The sequence below is a fragment of the Grampus griseus genome (genome assembly GCF_964374135.1).
Source record: "Grampus griseus genome assembly, chromosome: 2".
Taxonomy (NCBI): Eukaryota; Metazoa; Chordata; class Mammalia; order Artiodactyla; family Delphinidae; genus Grampus; species Grampus griseus.
This window is the reverse complement of record NC_139018.1, coordinates 131,969,785-131,985,363: the sequence shown is the minus strand read 5'-3', so window position 1 is coordinate 131,985,363 and position 15,579 is coordinate 131,969,785. Positions and strand designations below refer to the sequence as shown.

Sequence of the window (15,579 nt, the reverse complement as noted above, 5' to 3'; positions counted from 1 at the left end):
TCTGTGAGGGGGGATTATCTGCAGGCTTTGGCATGGATATAACAGAGCAGTTAACTAGGAAGAAAGTTTGGCTCCTGTGTGAAGCAATTATAGGGGAGGAAGACTTCCTGGAGGAATTGGTTGCAACTCCAGAAAAAAAGCATCAAAGAGAAAACCCTTCAATTCTGTGTTCTATGCCTCTTAGGAAAAGGATTTATTTCCTTGCTTTTTTAATATTTTTAGTCATAAAAATGGATTCGTTGGTGCTTCACTATTACCTCTATAGGATATGGAACAGTGTCCTATAATACCTTGTTTCGTATTTAAAAACAAAAATTGTATTTCTTAGAGTGTGCGTAATTTTTGTGAGAACATGTTTTCTTTAATCAAGTCATAAACTAAAACTTGATTTACACTTTCAGAGAAAATGCAAACTACATTTTAAAACGTCTAAGTGTAAAGTATTGAAAGTACTTCAACTTTTACTCTCTCGAAATGGTAATGTGCTAAGTGCATTTCAGCCTGTTAAATAAAGAGCCTGTTCTGAATTCACTATATCTTTTAATCAGGGTGAATATATTGGATGACTCTTGGCTCCCTTAAAATTCATATTCTAAAATCAGTATATTTATTAATGGTGGTGAATTGTTCAAAGCGTATACATGTGCTCAGATATACATCAGAATTGAAAAAATACAGGACAGTGAGCCATCCTTCCATAGATTTCATTTCTGTTCAACTTTTTAAAAAACAGTTTTTTAGAATGATTATATAGATATGCAAAACTTTTTACTCATGATTAAAAGCAGTAGAAAATTGCAGTTGGATTGGATTATAATCTGAAAAAAAATTTTTTCTTTGGCCGCACCACAGGGAACTTCCCCCACGAGGGATCTAACCTGTGCCCCCTGCAGTGGAAGTGTGGAGTCTTAACCACTGTACCACCAGGGAAGTCCTGAAAACTTTTAATATTTGTACATTTCCACATTCTTCCAAAAATCTTCTAATCAATAATATAGTAAATATACATTGGAAAACAGTAGGAATGTTTTAGTTTTAAAACATTCCCAACATAGACATTGTCTCCTAATAATTATCCAGTTCAGTAGATTTATTTTTCATTGCTGTTCTCAATTAAGTGATCTTGATTTTGTGGTGAAAATCTGGCTAAGTTCTTCTCATCCTTCTTATTTAAACATGTGTTTACCCTCCTAGAATTAATTATCTAATGGGTCAATTTTGGAAGACTTTGAAAATCAGCTTTCTGTAAAATAGGAAAAGCATCTGTTTGTTGTTATTTCCTACTATCTATGGAGAAGTCATCTCAATTTGATGAGGTCCTACTTTTTTTTTTTTTTTTTTTTTTTTTTTTGCGGTACTCGGGCCTCTCACTGTTGTGGCCTCTCCTGTTGCGGAGCACAGGCTCTGGACGCGCAGGCTCAGCGGCCATGGCTCATGGGCCTAACCGCTCCGCGGCATGTGGGATCTTCCTGGACCGGGGCACGAACCCGTGTCCCCTGCATCGGCAGGCGGACTCTCAACCACTGCGCCACCAGGGAAGCCCAGGTCCTACATTTTGAAACAAATTTGAGTCCTCTTGTGTAAGCTATGCCAACATGCATATGTGAATTTATATCAGAAGCACAGGCCTTCATGCAGCCCTTAGCTTTCTCTGTGAAGCCAGTGCACGGTAACTAGGTGCACCAATAACAGCCTCACTTAATTAGCTTTATGGGATAAATTTTCTATAATTGCTGTACCAAATAAATGTCCATGCACATCTTCATTTGCATTTCCAATTAAGTATTTGCCCAACTCTCACCTATGATGGATTTTGCACATTGTACTGGACATTCTTAATCATATTTTTTTAAGTTAATGCTGAAATTTTGGCCATTGAAATATATAATATTTATTTTACTTTACATAAATGTTTATGGATGTATAACCAAATACAAAATTTAACAGGGCAAAATGGTGATTTTTGGACACAAACATTCAACTCTCTTCCTCATCTAATCCTGGTCCAACATGTTCATTGAAGTAAAGGAAGATAAGGCACATTTTTCTGTTGGCCTTGGAAACCAGCAAAGGGTGCCATGAATATGCTGGAATTATCATGAACCATAACTGGTGTAGAAGGTGGATGATACTTGGTTACGACAGGCCAAGGGAGAAAGAATGACTAGTGGGATTCCTCTACTGTCCTATAACGGGAAGATAGAAAGTATAAATGTGAGCATATCCTGCATGATGGTAAACGTTGAATAGGTTAAACTTTTCTATTAAATGGAAAAACCTCTCATAATGAGTGAAAGAGTAAAATCTAAGTGCTTCTTCTAGATGAGACACCTCAAACATGGCAATACTAAAATGGATGAACAAAAGTGTAACACATAAATGTAAATAAAAGGTAAGTGAGAAACATACAGAGGAGGCTATTTTATGAGTTACAAAATAATTTAATTATCAATAAAGTTATAAAGACAGGAACTTTTACGTGAATGACTTGCCATGGAAATGTGTGTGTGCATATGTATATACACACATATATATAATATTTGAAACACCAGAAAAATTACAAAATTGGAATCGCAGAAAAATAACATATATTATCTATCTAGCTTTTAAAAATCAAACAAAAAACAAAGCTTTGAAGTGATGTTTTAAAGTGCCAAGTCTTTGAAATTCCAAGTTCCATGAAGTGTATGCTAATAGCGAAAGCCCTTGCACATGATTCCACAGCTACTAAATTTCTGATGATGAAACCCTGGAATCTCTTTTGTTTTTGTTTTTATTTTTTTAGCAAGTTCTCAGGTGAATTTTAAACAAACTAAAATGGTGGTTCTTAGACTAGAGAATCAGCCGTAAGCTTTGTCCAACATATGTATGGGTAGACACACACAGAAATACATAAAATATTCTGTTCACATACCCACTTAACTTGTTTAATTGTTGATTATGTTGTGGGTCCAAAACGCTTCAATAGATTTCAAAAAGGCAGAACCTGTACTGTGATCACAGCACAGAGAAATAAATAACAAAAATGAAACAAGTATCAAAACCCTTGGTAGAAAAAAAATCTCAGGTAGCTAATGTAGATACCAAAACTGCAACTATAAACTTCTTAGAAACTAACAATGAAATACAATATATAAAAACGATGGGTACGGGCCAAAAGTATTATTCAGAGGAAATTTTTTTTGGCTGCACCACAGGGCATGTAGGATCTTAGTTTCCTGACCAGGGATCGAACTTGTGCCCCCTGCAGTGGAAGCACAGTGTCTTAACCACTGGACCACCAGGGAAGTTACGTGAATGGTTTTATAATTGAACAACAAGGTTGAAAATCAATTAAACATCTCAACAAAATGAACTAAAATAAAGAAAACTGAGAAAATTATAAAGAAATTTATGAAGATTAATAAAAGAGCAATTACATAGAAAGTATTTAAACAGTGTATTTGATAAATCCAAGTATTAGTTCCCCCCAAAACCAGTGATACAGGCAAGCCATTTACAAGGCTAATGAAAGAAAGGGAAAACATATGCTATTAAGAATGAATGAACAACAAGAAATATGAGGATTGCTATGAAGAACATAACTAAATTTTACTAAGTATGAGAGAAGACGTTAATAAATATAGAGACATACCTTGGGAAGACTTAGGTATTGTAAAGGTATAAAAATCTCCCCAAGTTAACTAAAAATATAATACAGTACCCCATTTGAAGAAGTTAATGTATAAAAATATCAAGGAAATTATCTTTAAAAATATAATTAGAGGAACTTGAATATCAGGTATTAAATGCACTGTTTAGTGAAAATCATTAATGATGGAAATATCAGAAACAGTTATCAAATAACTCCACCCTTTTCTCCCTGCATACTCCCCTCCCCCGAATAAGAAAATAACACGTTTCAATCATTTAATGAACATGAGTTTTGAAACCTTAACTGCACAGGCAATTCTTAAATGTTATTGAAGTTTATTGAGAACATAAAATGGAAAATGTGTCAAATCATTCCCTGAGACTAAAATAATTCTGATATTAAAAAAAACACATTTAAAAAAAAAGCAAATTGTATACCTTTCATGGAACATCAGTAAGATTGAACACATTAGGAAATCTAATTGTGTAATTTATATTATTGAGTTAAGAAAAAAAAACACCTTGACAATCTCAATAGATGTAGAAGGTGTACTTGATAAAATTTAACATCCATTCTTGATTATGAAAAAATAGTCTAATAAATTAGTAAATGATGAGCAGTGCCTTAACATGATGAATGATATCTATCAGAAGTATCACAAACGTTAAGACTTATTGCTGCACACTAGAGATAGTTATTCTAGTGTCTCATTTTTTTTTTTTTTTGGCCACACCTCGTGGCATGTGGAACTTCCCCAACCAGGGGTGGAACCCACACCCTCTGCAGTGGAAGCCTGGAGTCTTAATCACTGGACCACCAGGGAAGCTGCTCTAGTTCCTCATTTTTAAAATGAAAATAACAGTAGTTTCTACTGCTAGGATTGTTGCAAGAATTTAATGAGCTTATATACTTATGAATTAACTATTAAAATTAAACCTTTTAGGTCAGATCCAGCCAATGCAAAAATGTAAGAGAAATAAATGATATTTGAATGAAGGAAACACATTATTTGCAAGTACGAGCTGATAATATCTGTAAATATAAAGAAAATTAATAGACACTGTATTAGAATAAAAAAAGGTCAGTTATGTATAAACAATATCAAAATTAAGAAAATGAAAACCAGTGCCCATACCCAATAGAAATCTTAAAAACCTAAAGAAAAACCTAAAAAAAAAAATCTGAAAAACCTAAAAAAAAATCAAAGAGTATAACAGGAAACAAAAAAATGCTATAATGCTTAACTATGTGAGGAATTTCTGAACTGTACTGAAGGACATGAAAAAAAGACTAATTGAGAAATTTAATATATGATAAACTTGAAACATGAAGTCATTGAGAGGATAAACTAAGTGATCACTATATAAGTGATTCTGAGGTAAGTTGGTTGCTTATCCATCAGGGAAAAATGCATCGGCATGTTACACCAAACACAGTAACTATTTCAAGGTGAATTAAAGGTCAAATGCTTGAAACAAAATAAATATTTATTTATTTATAGTTCCATAAATAAAACTATTAAAATAACGGGAAGTGCTACATAAACAAACTGAAAAACAGGAATGATAAAGGAAGAAAGATTTAAGATGTCATGGTGAAAACAAAAATTTCCATAGAAGATTAAAAGACAAAGGATAGGTTGGTAAAAAATACTTGCAGCATAAAACAAATAGATGCCAGCACTAATATAAAAGTGTTTTTTTGATCAATATGGAAAAGACAATTCAACCTAACAGAAAATTTAAATCAAGGAGGCAGAAATCTGTATAGCTAATAAGCATACGAATGGCTCATGCTTTATTCAACCACCATTGTGGTTGTTAAAAATGCAGAAGAGGGGGCTTCCCTGGTGGTGCAGTGCTTAAGAATCTGCCTGCCAATGCAGGGGACACGGGTTCGAGCCCTGGTCCGGGAAGATCCCATATGCCGCGGAGCAACTAAGCCCGTGCGCCATACCTGCTGAGCCTGCGTGCTACATTCTGTGTGCCTAGAGCCCGGACACCACATTGAAGAGTAGCCCCCACTCGCCGCAACTAGAGAAAGCCCGCGAGCTGCAATGAAGACCCAATGCAGCCAAATAAATAAATTTATTTATTTTTTTAAAGTGCAGAAGAGGGAGCCAGATCACCTGGGTTAGCCCCCAGTCTTCTCCATTAACTGGCTATGTGACTTTTGACACCTTACTTGACATTTCTGTTTCCTCCTCTATGAAATGAAAATTTTCACAGTACCTGTGTTGGAGGTCTGTGGTGAGGATTTAAATGGTTTGGTAAATGTAGAAAGAGTACAGTAGCACACAGTAAGCACTTAAAGTGTAAGCTCTTATCTTCATCACCCTTGTTTTAGTAGCTTAAATTACCAAATTACTTTAAGCAGTCAGATTAAGAAATATAGTCAAGATTTTTCATGAGCAGTGATGATTAAGTGTAGTCAAAGGACTCTCTCAGATGCTTTTGGAGGGAGCATGACCTGCTACCAGCCTCCTATAAGGCACCTTGGATTAAAATTTAATAGACACATATCTCGGAGCATTTATATTCTAGATATCTATTTTAGAGAGGCAGCTGGGGCTTGGAGAGATACAGTAATTACCCATGGTCACACAGATGCTAAACGCCAGAAATGGGAATTAAAGTGAAGTCTGTCTGGTTTCACGGTCCTACCATGGCCCACTGTTAATAAACATACGACAGAAAATGTTCAGTTTCATTAGTTATATAAAAAAAGCACATATTAAAACAACCTGAGGCCATTTTATTCCTATGAAATTGCTGTATATTAAATAAAAATGCCTATGGTTGGCAACATTGGAAGGAAACGGACAGGCTCATTCACTGAGGCTAGGAGTATAAATTAATACAACGTTTTAGGAGAGCAAATTGGCAATACTTGCCGAAACGATAAAAATAGGTGTACCATATGACTCAATAATTCCACCTCTAAGACTTTATTTTTAGGAATGCATCATGGAAGCACAAAGATATCTATGGTGTTTACGGTTGTTAAAAATTGGAAACAATCTTAGTTACAATGGAAGATTGGTTAAGCTAATTATAGAATATTCTTAAGATGAAGAACCATTCTAAATTATGGAGAATCGATTTTTACATTGGAGAGTGTTTCCCATACTTCTTTAAAGTTTAAAACACGAGTGATTAAAAAGTACATAAATGAAAGTAAGACAGAAAAAATCATGTTATTTAATAAGCAATTTCTGTGTACTTGTCACTGTTCTTACTGCTTTTTGCTGATTATTTCACAACAACTGCTGAGATATGTATCCTTTTTTTTTTAACTCACACTTTACAGATTAGGAAACTGAAGAAGAGAGGAGTTACGTAACTTATCCAAAGTTACCCAGCCACTCTGAGGCAGAACCAGAATTTAAACTCACTTCATCTGCCTCTAAGGAGTCCCAAACTTCATCCAATATACTATGATCCTATTTTCATAAGATAAATATTTATAAAAGTACATTAAAAATTAGAGATCTGTTTGTTAAAAAATGGAATAGTGTAAAAGTTACATTTTTTTTCCTTTTTTTAAGCTATTTTTGTAAATTGTACACCATTCTTACAATTAGTAAATATTACTTTGTAAAGACAGCTTCTATTTCAGGGAGAGGAGTTGATAATACATTTTGGGTACAGCAGGGTTTTCTGCCTTTACCAAAGTTCAGTGCTGGGTTTTGAATTCAGGCAATGGGTGGGTTGGATTGCCTTGCACAGAGAAAGGTGAGTTGTATGTGGAGGGCTGGGGTGATGAGTTCAGTGCTGCCTCTACTGGCTGGCTGGTGGTTGACTGTGTCAGGGCAAACAGTGACCTTATGGGCTTTTCAGTCTCTCGTGCTGTTTGTAACTCCTGCGGTGGTAAACAGGCGTGTTTCCAAGTGGGGATATGAATAGAATCACTACCAAGTAAAGGATATTTACTTTTCTTCTCTCCTAGCCACATATCCCATGTGAATATGTGTCTGTTCACATCACATTTTGTTGGAGTCACCTTGCATGTGCATTAGTGGGGATCACCTGCTGTATTGTTATGTCACATTATTTTCCCTTTTGCATGCAATGAAAAGCTTCTGATAGAATAACACTTGTTTACACCCAAATGTTCTCCATTTATTCACATGAAGGTCGAATTGGGGGCTGGGGAGGATCAATATGACTCTTCAGTTTGGATTTTGATGTTAAATGTGTATCTTTTCTCCTTAAAGCAACTGATGGTTTTATTCCTTCATATCGATTCTGATTAACTTTGCTGTTGAATCAGTTGATATCTTGTCACATCAAAACTTTACAGTAAAGCATAATAATGAGAATTCTCTTTTTTTTCTTGTTTTTTTTTAAAATAATGAGAATTCTTTAAAAAGAGTTCCAGCTGAGAAAAATATTTTTTCTCTGTCCCACATACTAACCTTTGTTATATGCCAATTTAAAAAGTTTTGTTTTCTAATATAATGAATGTAGTATCTCTTTGGCTCAAAAATTAGTTTTATCACCAAACTTTTTAAAAGTTCTTCATATTTACCATGCTTAAAGCTTGTGTAAGCAGATTTAAAATTCTTTTAGATAGAGAAAAATTGCATAGGTTAAAGATAACTTCAGGTCAGATTAAAATCTAAACCAGACTACCTTCTCTGTAACTTGTTCTCTGGCTCTGAAATCCTGAATCATTACTCAGAAACAGACTTCCTGTGCTCTTTCGTTCGCTGTCTGATGTAACCAAGAATTCACGGTTAGCATGGTTAGCTTTCTGATATATCATTTTGTTTCTGAAAATAATGTAAAGGAACATGGAAATGCCCGTTTCCCTAATTATGGAAGTTTAATTGCTGATTAGGTTAAATCTTTATAACTGTCCTGCAGAGATGCCTTCCCCAAATTATTGCCTGATATCTGTACTCCTCACCTATGGAAAGGCAAGTATGTAAAGGTGTGTGATAAGTCAATTTGAAGAGTTTTCTTGTAACACTAAACTTAAGGACATTATCTATTATTTCCTCCTTCTATCTGAGTGAAATGAAATCCTCCCCGATGTCAGCCCAGGAAGACTCTCCAGTTGAACTTCGAGATTTCCATTTGTCACAATTTGCCTTGGGTGATAGAGTTCTCAGAATTAAACTTAAGTCTTAATTGAAGTGACTATCTCATACCTAAAGACAAAAGTATATATAGATTCTTTGCTCTAAGTTTTCTTTTAGCTGTGCTTTAGTTGTCCTATTTCATAGAGGTTTTAACATTATAAAATGCTAGAAATAATTTTCAGAGTTAAGTATAAATAAATATAGTTCTTGACTGGAAAAATATATGTTTAGCTTTCATTTATTATATAAATACTGTCATGTAGGAGTTTGGCAAGTTGGGGTGTTACCGAACTTTTTATCCTGTATTCATGTGTTTGAAGTTCAATTATATAAACACCATGGAAAATGAAAATATTTAACAAATAGTTTCTTTGGTTACTATCTCAGTGTTTAATTATAACACTAAATATTCAAATGCATTGATCTGTTCTTAACCCAAGCATATCCCAAATACAAAGTAGTGTATTTCCTCTATCTCTCAGCTTATCTTTTCCCAAAAGATATTCCTTATAGAGGACAGACTGAAAAGTGGAATCAACCAAATATTCATAAATAGAAGGGTTCATAAATTGTGGTTTATTCAGATTTTGAATTTTACATAGCAGTTTAAAGAAATGAGGCTGATCTATATACTAATACAGACACATTACCAAATACTATTGATACATACAGAATGAAATTACAAAATATATACAGTTTGAAACACAAAAAAATGTAAAATACTTTCTTCAAGGATATATTTATGAATATAAATTCTCAATAAAAAATTAGAAAGGGTACGTGCCAAATCCCTATCTAATTTCCTTCTCAGGGAAAGAATTGTGGTTATTTATGGACATTCAAAGGGACTTTTTTATTTCCTATAATTTTTCAATCTTTTTACAAATTTTTAAACTTACAATTTATATATTTTAAAATAATATATGAAAGTGCCAAACATGAGTAGCCTTAATTATATCTCTAGCTTTAAAAACTTCTTTAATGTCCTAGGTGGATTCTGGGCTTTGCTGACACAATTCAAGGACATTGAGCAAGAGGAAACGATCATTTACCCAAAAAAACAAAAAAATTCTTTGACTATAAAATATTTCTTTTTATACTGATACCTCTTGTTCTTCTGTTGCCCTTCCTAACCCTTAAGAAATCATGGAAATTTTAAGATAACAGTACAATGATTATGGGTTGAGGCAAAACTAAACTGGACCAAAGTCAGCTTGGCAAATTGTCATATGCTGTTTTTGTATTTATTTCTTTCAACTTTAACACCCACAATTTATTAAGTGAGACAGTGGATAAAAGAGGAAGCTCAGAATCCTGTTTGGATACCGTTTAGGAAGGAAGCCAGGTCTTTATGGGGTACCCCCTTCCTCTTAGCCACTGGCCAGGAAAGCCATCTTTCTGTTTAAAACCTATTCAATTTGAGAGAGGTGGGGTGACTTTGGGAAGGAAGGTGACCTCTCCCTTGTAAAGTGGAATGGCTCTGTTTCCCCCCCATGACTTATTCAACTCATCTCCACCACTGTTTATAAGAACACTTGTGCTGGATTCTTGTAGTGACAGCAATAGTCATTTAAAATATGGCTCAGATTTCATGCCCTCAAATTTCCTATGTTATTTCAGATGTTTGATCATTACAATCCCAAATGGAGCTTTTGGTCAGCTCAAGTTTTGCTCTGCCCTGTTGGAGTTAACAGATATGCTTCGAATAAGCCAGAAGTTTAAAAATGCATATACTACCACTCTGTATCATATAAGCATTGCTGCTATCAAATCTGTAAAGAAGATGCCATAATGGGAGCCGAGTCATTTCCAAAATGATACAGGGGATTTTTTCTTAGATGCCTCACACGCTGGGGTCCACAGGTAGATTGGTATGTGGCATTGATGTGACATGCTTGGCTGAGAGATGCTATCAGAAGAAGTTGTTTGTTTTGTAGGTTTATCAGCACATTGTTCTTTTGAAATGTTTTTGTATTTTGACCTCAACTTTAGCTGTGCTGATTTATTTAATTTGCATTGCACCTTGGCTGTGAATCACTGGTCATTTTTAGAAAACTCATTCCTTTATTCATTTCTTTAAAATATTTCATAGTATTTGTATAAAATAATATTTGTATAAAATAATATTTTATAAGGCAATATTTTATGAAATATTGTATAAAATATTTTATAATATTTTTATAAAATAAAATACCATTTTATAAATAAATAAAACATCTTATTTTATAACCTTTTTATTTTGGAATAATTCTAGGTTTACAGACAGTTTGCAAAGTGATACAGAGTTTCCATCTATCCTCACCTAGTTTCCTCTAATGTTAACATCTTACATTGCCATGATGCATTTATCAAAACTAAAAAGAAAAGCTGACATTGTACATTACTATTAACTAAACTCTGGTCTTTATTTGGATTTCACCAGTTTTTCCACTAATGTCCTTTTTCTGTTCCAGGATCCAACCCAGGGTACCACATTGCATTTTATCATCTAATCTTAGTCTTCTGACTGTGGCAGTTTCCAAGTTTTTCCTTTTTCCCATGACCTTGGCAATCTTGAGTAGTACTTGCCAGAAATTTTGTAGAATATTCATCATTTTTTAACAAATAAAAATGTTTAACCTCTGGGATTTTTGAATGAAAACTCTGGTAGGCTTAGTAATCATTTGTACCACTAATTTTCCTCTCGTATATCAGTTTCAGCCTGGTGATGGTTACTTTATCTTCTTATCAGTTATAGCAGCACTCTAGAATTAAAAGTTGATTTATGATTTAATATTTACATAGTTTTAATATTTGCTTAATATTGGCTTCATCTGTGTACACGTTCTGCATTTTCAATTTTGTCAGCTCGTTCAGTTTAAATCCCATAGAAAGTCTGTATTTTATCTATTGTTTATGACAGATTCGAGACGGACAGACAAACTGTTACGTGTTGAAGAATAAAGATTTAGAACAAGCTTTTAAAGGAGCTATTTACTTGGAGATGGACCTCATATATAATCCGGTAGGTCTAACTGGACATATGTCCCAGCTTCTCTCTATGGAAAGTAAAAGGTGACCAGCCTGGAGAGATTCAAATCAATGTAAAATGTTTCAGAATTTTTGCAGCTACAAAGAAAATAGTGTTTTAAAACTGAGCCAAGAAAAATCAGTGCTGGACACTCTGGTATTAATCCTGTTGGACCAGTAGAATTGATGGTGTGTAATTCTCAATAAATGTCAAGGGAAAAAAAAATAAGAGGAAAATGAGGTTCTTAGCTATATTACCTTTAATCTTCTTCCAAGGCAACAGTTGGCTGTTGGACAGAGATATCTTCAAGCCTCTGACATGTTATTTAATTATTATAGTAGATGTCCTGCTATCCAACACTATCAAGACAGGTAGTTACTCGATTGAAAACTACAGTTAAAGGAGGATTTTTTTTTAATGTATCTTAAACTTTTAGTTTAATATAAATAAAATACATAAATATTACATTCACTTGCCAATTTTTAGGTGTGGGCCTAAAACCTTTTTTTAAATAGCATGGACATATTATTTTTAGTTCTACAGCATATTCCTTGCATAAATATACCCGTAACATCTATGATTTCTAATTTCAGTTTCTTGAAAGTAGAGATATTTTTTAAAAAACACTCACAGAACAATCTGAATGTGGAATTCCTCCTGATTATTTTTCCATAAAATCATCACCTCAATAGCAGTATCTTTTTAGTCACTGACCTTTCTCAAGGCTTTCTAGAGCAACATCGATTTCAAGTCTTTTGATCTGTATTTCAATAATTTATATAATTAATATAGAATTATAGTAACAGGTAAAATGGGCATAAACAGGTTTGCGAATTAGCACAGTTGGTTCTAGATGGGCATACTATTCAAGTGCCAGGAGCAGAAATGCCTCCAGTATGGGGTCTGTTGTTACTTCCTCTTTTTCCCCATTTCTTAACCTTTCCCTTCAGGAGATCATATGTATGTGTTGCACACAGATCACCCTTCATCTCCTCTTTTCTTCTGGCAGGTACTTGTATATAGACCATGCACACAGATAAAACTTGAGTTTTAGGGGGAAAAACAGCCTTAAATTAAAACTGTTAAGTAATGTTCTAGTTGTCCATCTGATGTATAGGAGAAGGACTTGAATTTTGTTCTTTCAGGTTTTCCTCAGTTTAGTGATTTGGATAAACCATGAAATCTCTCTGACCCTCAGTTTATTCCCTAAAAGCTGGGCTAAAATGACTCATTTACTTATTTTTCTGGATCATTGAGAGGAAATGAGATTCTCTTTGGAAAAGATGTTTTTATAAGCTGGAAACTGATTTTCACATGCAAGGTATTACTGGCAAAGAGTAGAGTAGTTCAAAACTTTGATGTGAAAGGAAGTTTTACTTTTTTAGAGACTTTGGTTTGAGGACTTCATGAACCCCATCTCTGCAGTGGTTTAAAATATCTCTTTGATTTGCAACGTGGAAACAACACTCTGGAATCTCCAGTCTGACCTACCCGAGTGATGCTCATGAAATGAGACTCCGGAGACCCATGCAGAGCTCCGGGTACCCACCATGTCTCTGCCATCCCCCAAACCCCTAACCCTGCGCCCTTAGGGTCAGAAGGTATTGGTTTCCAGAACTTCTCAGTCATTAGAAAAAGAAGAGAGTGAAGTCCATCTCAATGCTGCCCCTTTTAACACTGGTGTCTTTCTAGATCAAAGCAAGTATTCGGACCTTTACTCCCAGAGAAAAGCGCTTTGTTGAAGATAGCCGCAAGCTGTCCAAAAAGGTAGGTCAGTGCAGTAAACTGGCTTGTTGGTACAGTCGGCACCCAGCACCCGGAGTACTTACTGGTCATGACTTGGTTGCATCTCACCCTCCTTCTCTGTTTTCCTCTCTCCCTCCTCCCTCTCCCCGCTTGTCTCCCCATCTCTCCACTCCTTCCTCTATCTCTCCTTCTCTCCCTAGACAAGGAGTTCAGTTGGGCTCAGTAAGAAGGGAAAGACTCAGAACATATCTATTGGATGCTGCAGAGGGTGTCAGCCCTCCATTCATCCCCTGAACCATTTTGTAAACAAAAATTCTGAGCATCAAGCCATAAACCTTCTCTTGAACTTACTTGCCCCTCCTACCCTCCTTTAATCACAGCCATTTTAGTCTCCATCTTTCAACATTTCAGGGAGGCATTCTGCCAGTGGAGTTCATCATGGAATTAACCCAGTTGATCTTTCAAGATGTCCAGCCTCAGATTCACTGATACCTGCCCCTACCACTTTTTTTTGCCTAAATTTGGATTGTGTTGGCATTTTACCTCCTATTAACTCTCACTCCCTCTGCCTGTTGCCCTTAACGCCTCTCTCATCAGTTCAACAAAAAGTGAAGATCAGGGCCAAGTAGAGGAAGTTTCACATTTTATTTTTTTTTAACATGACCTTTACAGTTCTTTTCAGAGCCCCTCCCTGTCCTATTCAGACACAGTTCAGGATTTCACTCTGTACTTACTGTCCCTCTTCAGTTGCGTAGCAAAGAACAAAGTGTCCCCTTTTTAAAGTGTTTATTACTTCCACCACTTCCTGTGGGGTGAGCAGCTGTAGATTACAGAAAGCAAGTTAAATATAAAGGCATCTTATCATCCTTTGGTTTCCCATGAACTTCTGGACACACTCGGGAAAGGCCTTAAACCTCTTCTGAAGGGGACGTCCAAATGTTTTGTTTTGGTCTGCGTAACATTGAGTGTAATATTTATTTTGTGTAATCTGAGTAAATGGCTTTATTATTGTTGTTATTATTGCCTTTTGCTCTGTTTACTTGAAAGTTAAAACCTGAGTTGAGGTAGGTGGCACAGCTGCTTTGCAAACAAATTGAAATGAATCTACCTACAACTGGGAGAAAAGACATTTCCTTTGCCAAACAGGACCTCCGCGTTGGGTGGCTTTGGGCTCTGAGAGCACCGGGAGTTTTGGGGCTGAGACCCTGGGGTATGTTAGGTTTCTCCCCAAGTTCCTCTCAGCACTAAGTGTCCCCAGATTTTTATAAAGTTGAAACTTGTGCTCATGACACAAATACTTAAAATCACTTAGTATGTGCCAGGCTCTCTTCTAAGCCCTTTAATTCTCTTCACAACCTACAAGGTTAGCACTCCTGTCAACCCCATTGAATAAGAGAGAGGTTAAGAAACTGGCCCAAGGTCACACAGCAAAGAGGTAGGAGAGCCGGATTTCCTTTCCAGAGCTTTACTTTCCTATAGAATAGACTTTTTATTCTGGATTAGATGAGCTAGAGTACATGTACATTTCTACTGTAAATCTACCCATTTCCTTCCAAACTAAGCAACATAGTCCCTCATTCCATTCTGTCTCTCTCAAACACACACACACACACATTTCACATGCCTGACTGCTGGGTTTTTTTGTTTGTTTGTTTTTTTTGGCTGCGTTGGGTCTTTGTTGCTGTGTGTGGGCTTCCTCTAGTTGAGGCGAGTGGGGGCTACTCTTTGTTGCGGTGGGCGGGCTTCTCACTGGTGGCTTCTCTTGTCGCGGAGCACGGGCTCTAGGTGCACGGGCTTCAGTAGTTGCAGCACGCAGGCTCAGTAGTTGTGGCGCGTGGACTCTAGGATGCTCAGGCTTTTGTAGTTGTGGCGCGTGGGCTCAGTAGTTGTGGCTCGCAGACTCTAGAGCACAGGCTCAGTAGTTGTGGTGCATGGGCTTAGTTGTTCCACGGCATGGGGGATCTTCCCAGACCATGGATCGAACCCGTGTTCCCTGCATTGACAGGTGGATTCTTAACCACTGCGCCATCAGGGAAGTCCCCTGACTGCTGTATTTTTTACCCAGCTCAGTTTTGTGCTGAACATTATTGAAACAGCCTATTC

The 15,579-nt window shown here is 35.9% G+C and overlaps 1 protein-coding gene across 5 annotated transcripts in view; it reads left to right on the top strand.

The window, feature by feature from the left end:
• MCTP2 (multiple C2 and transmembrane domain containing 2) overlaps positions 1-15,579 on the top strand; it is a gene marked incomplete at both ends in the record, with an annotated part of 189,453 nt that overhangs the window by 93,882 nt on the left and 79,992 nt on the right. For all 5 annotated transcript variants that reach the window (XM_082649196.1, XM_082649195.1, XM_082649194.1 and 2 more), the window contains 2 exons: positions 11,623-11,724; positions 13,423-13,497. In XM_082649196.1, the coding sequence (XP_082505322.1) occupies positions 11,623-11,724; positions 13,423-13,497 (177 nt within the window). The remainder of the gene's footprint in view (positions 1-11,622; positions 11,725-13,422; positions 13,498-15,579) is intronic.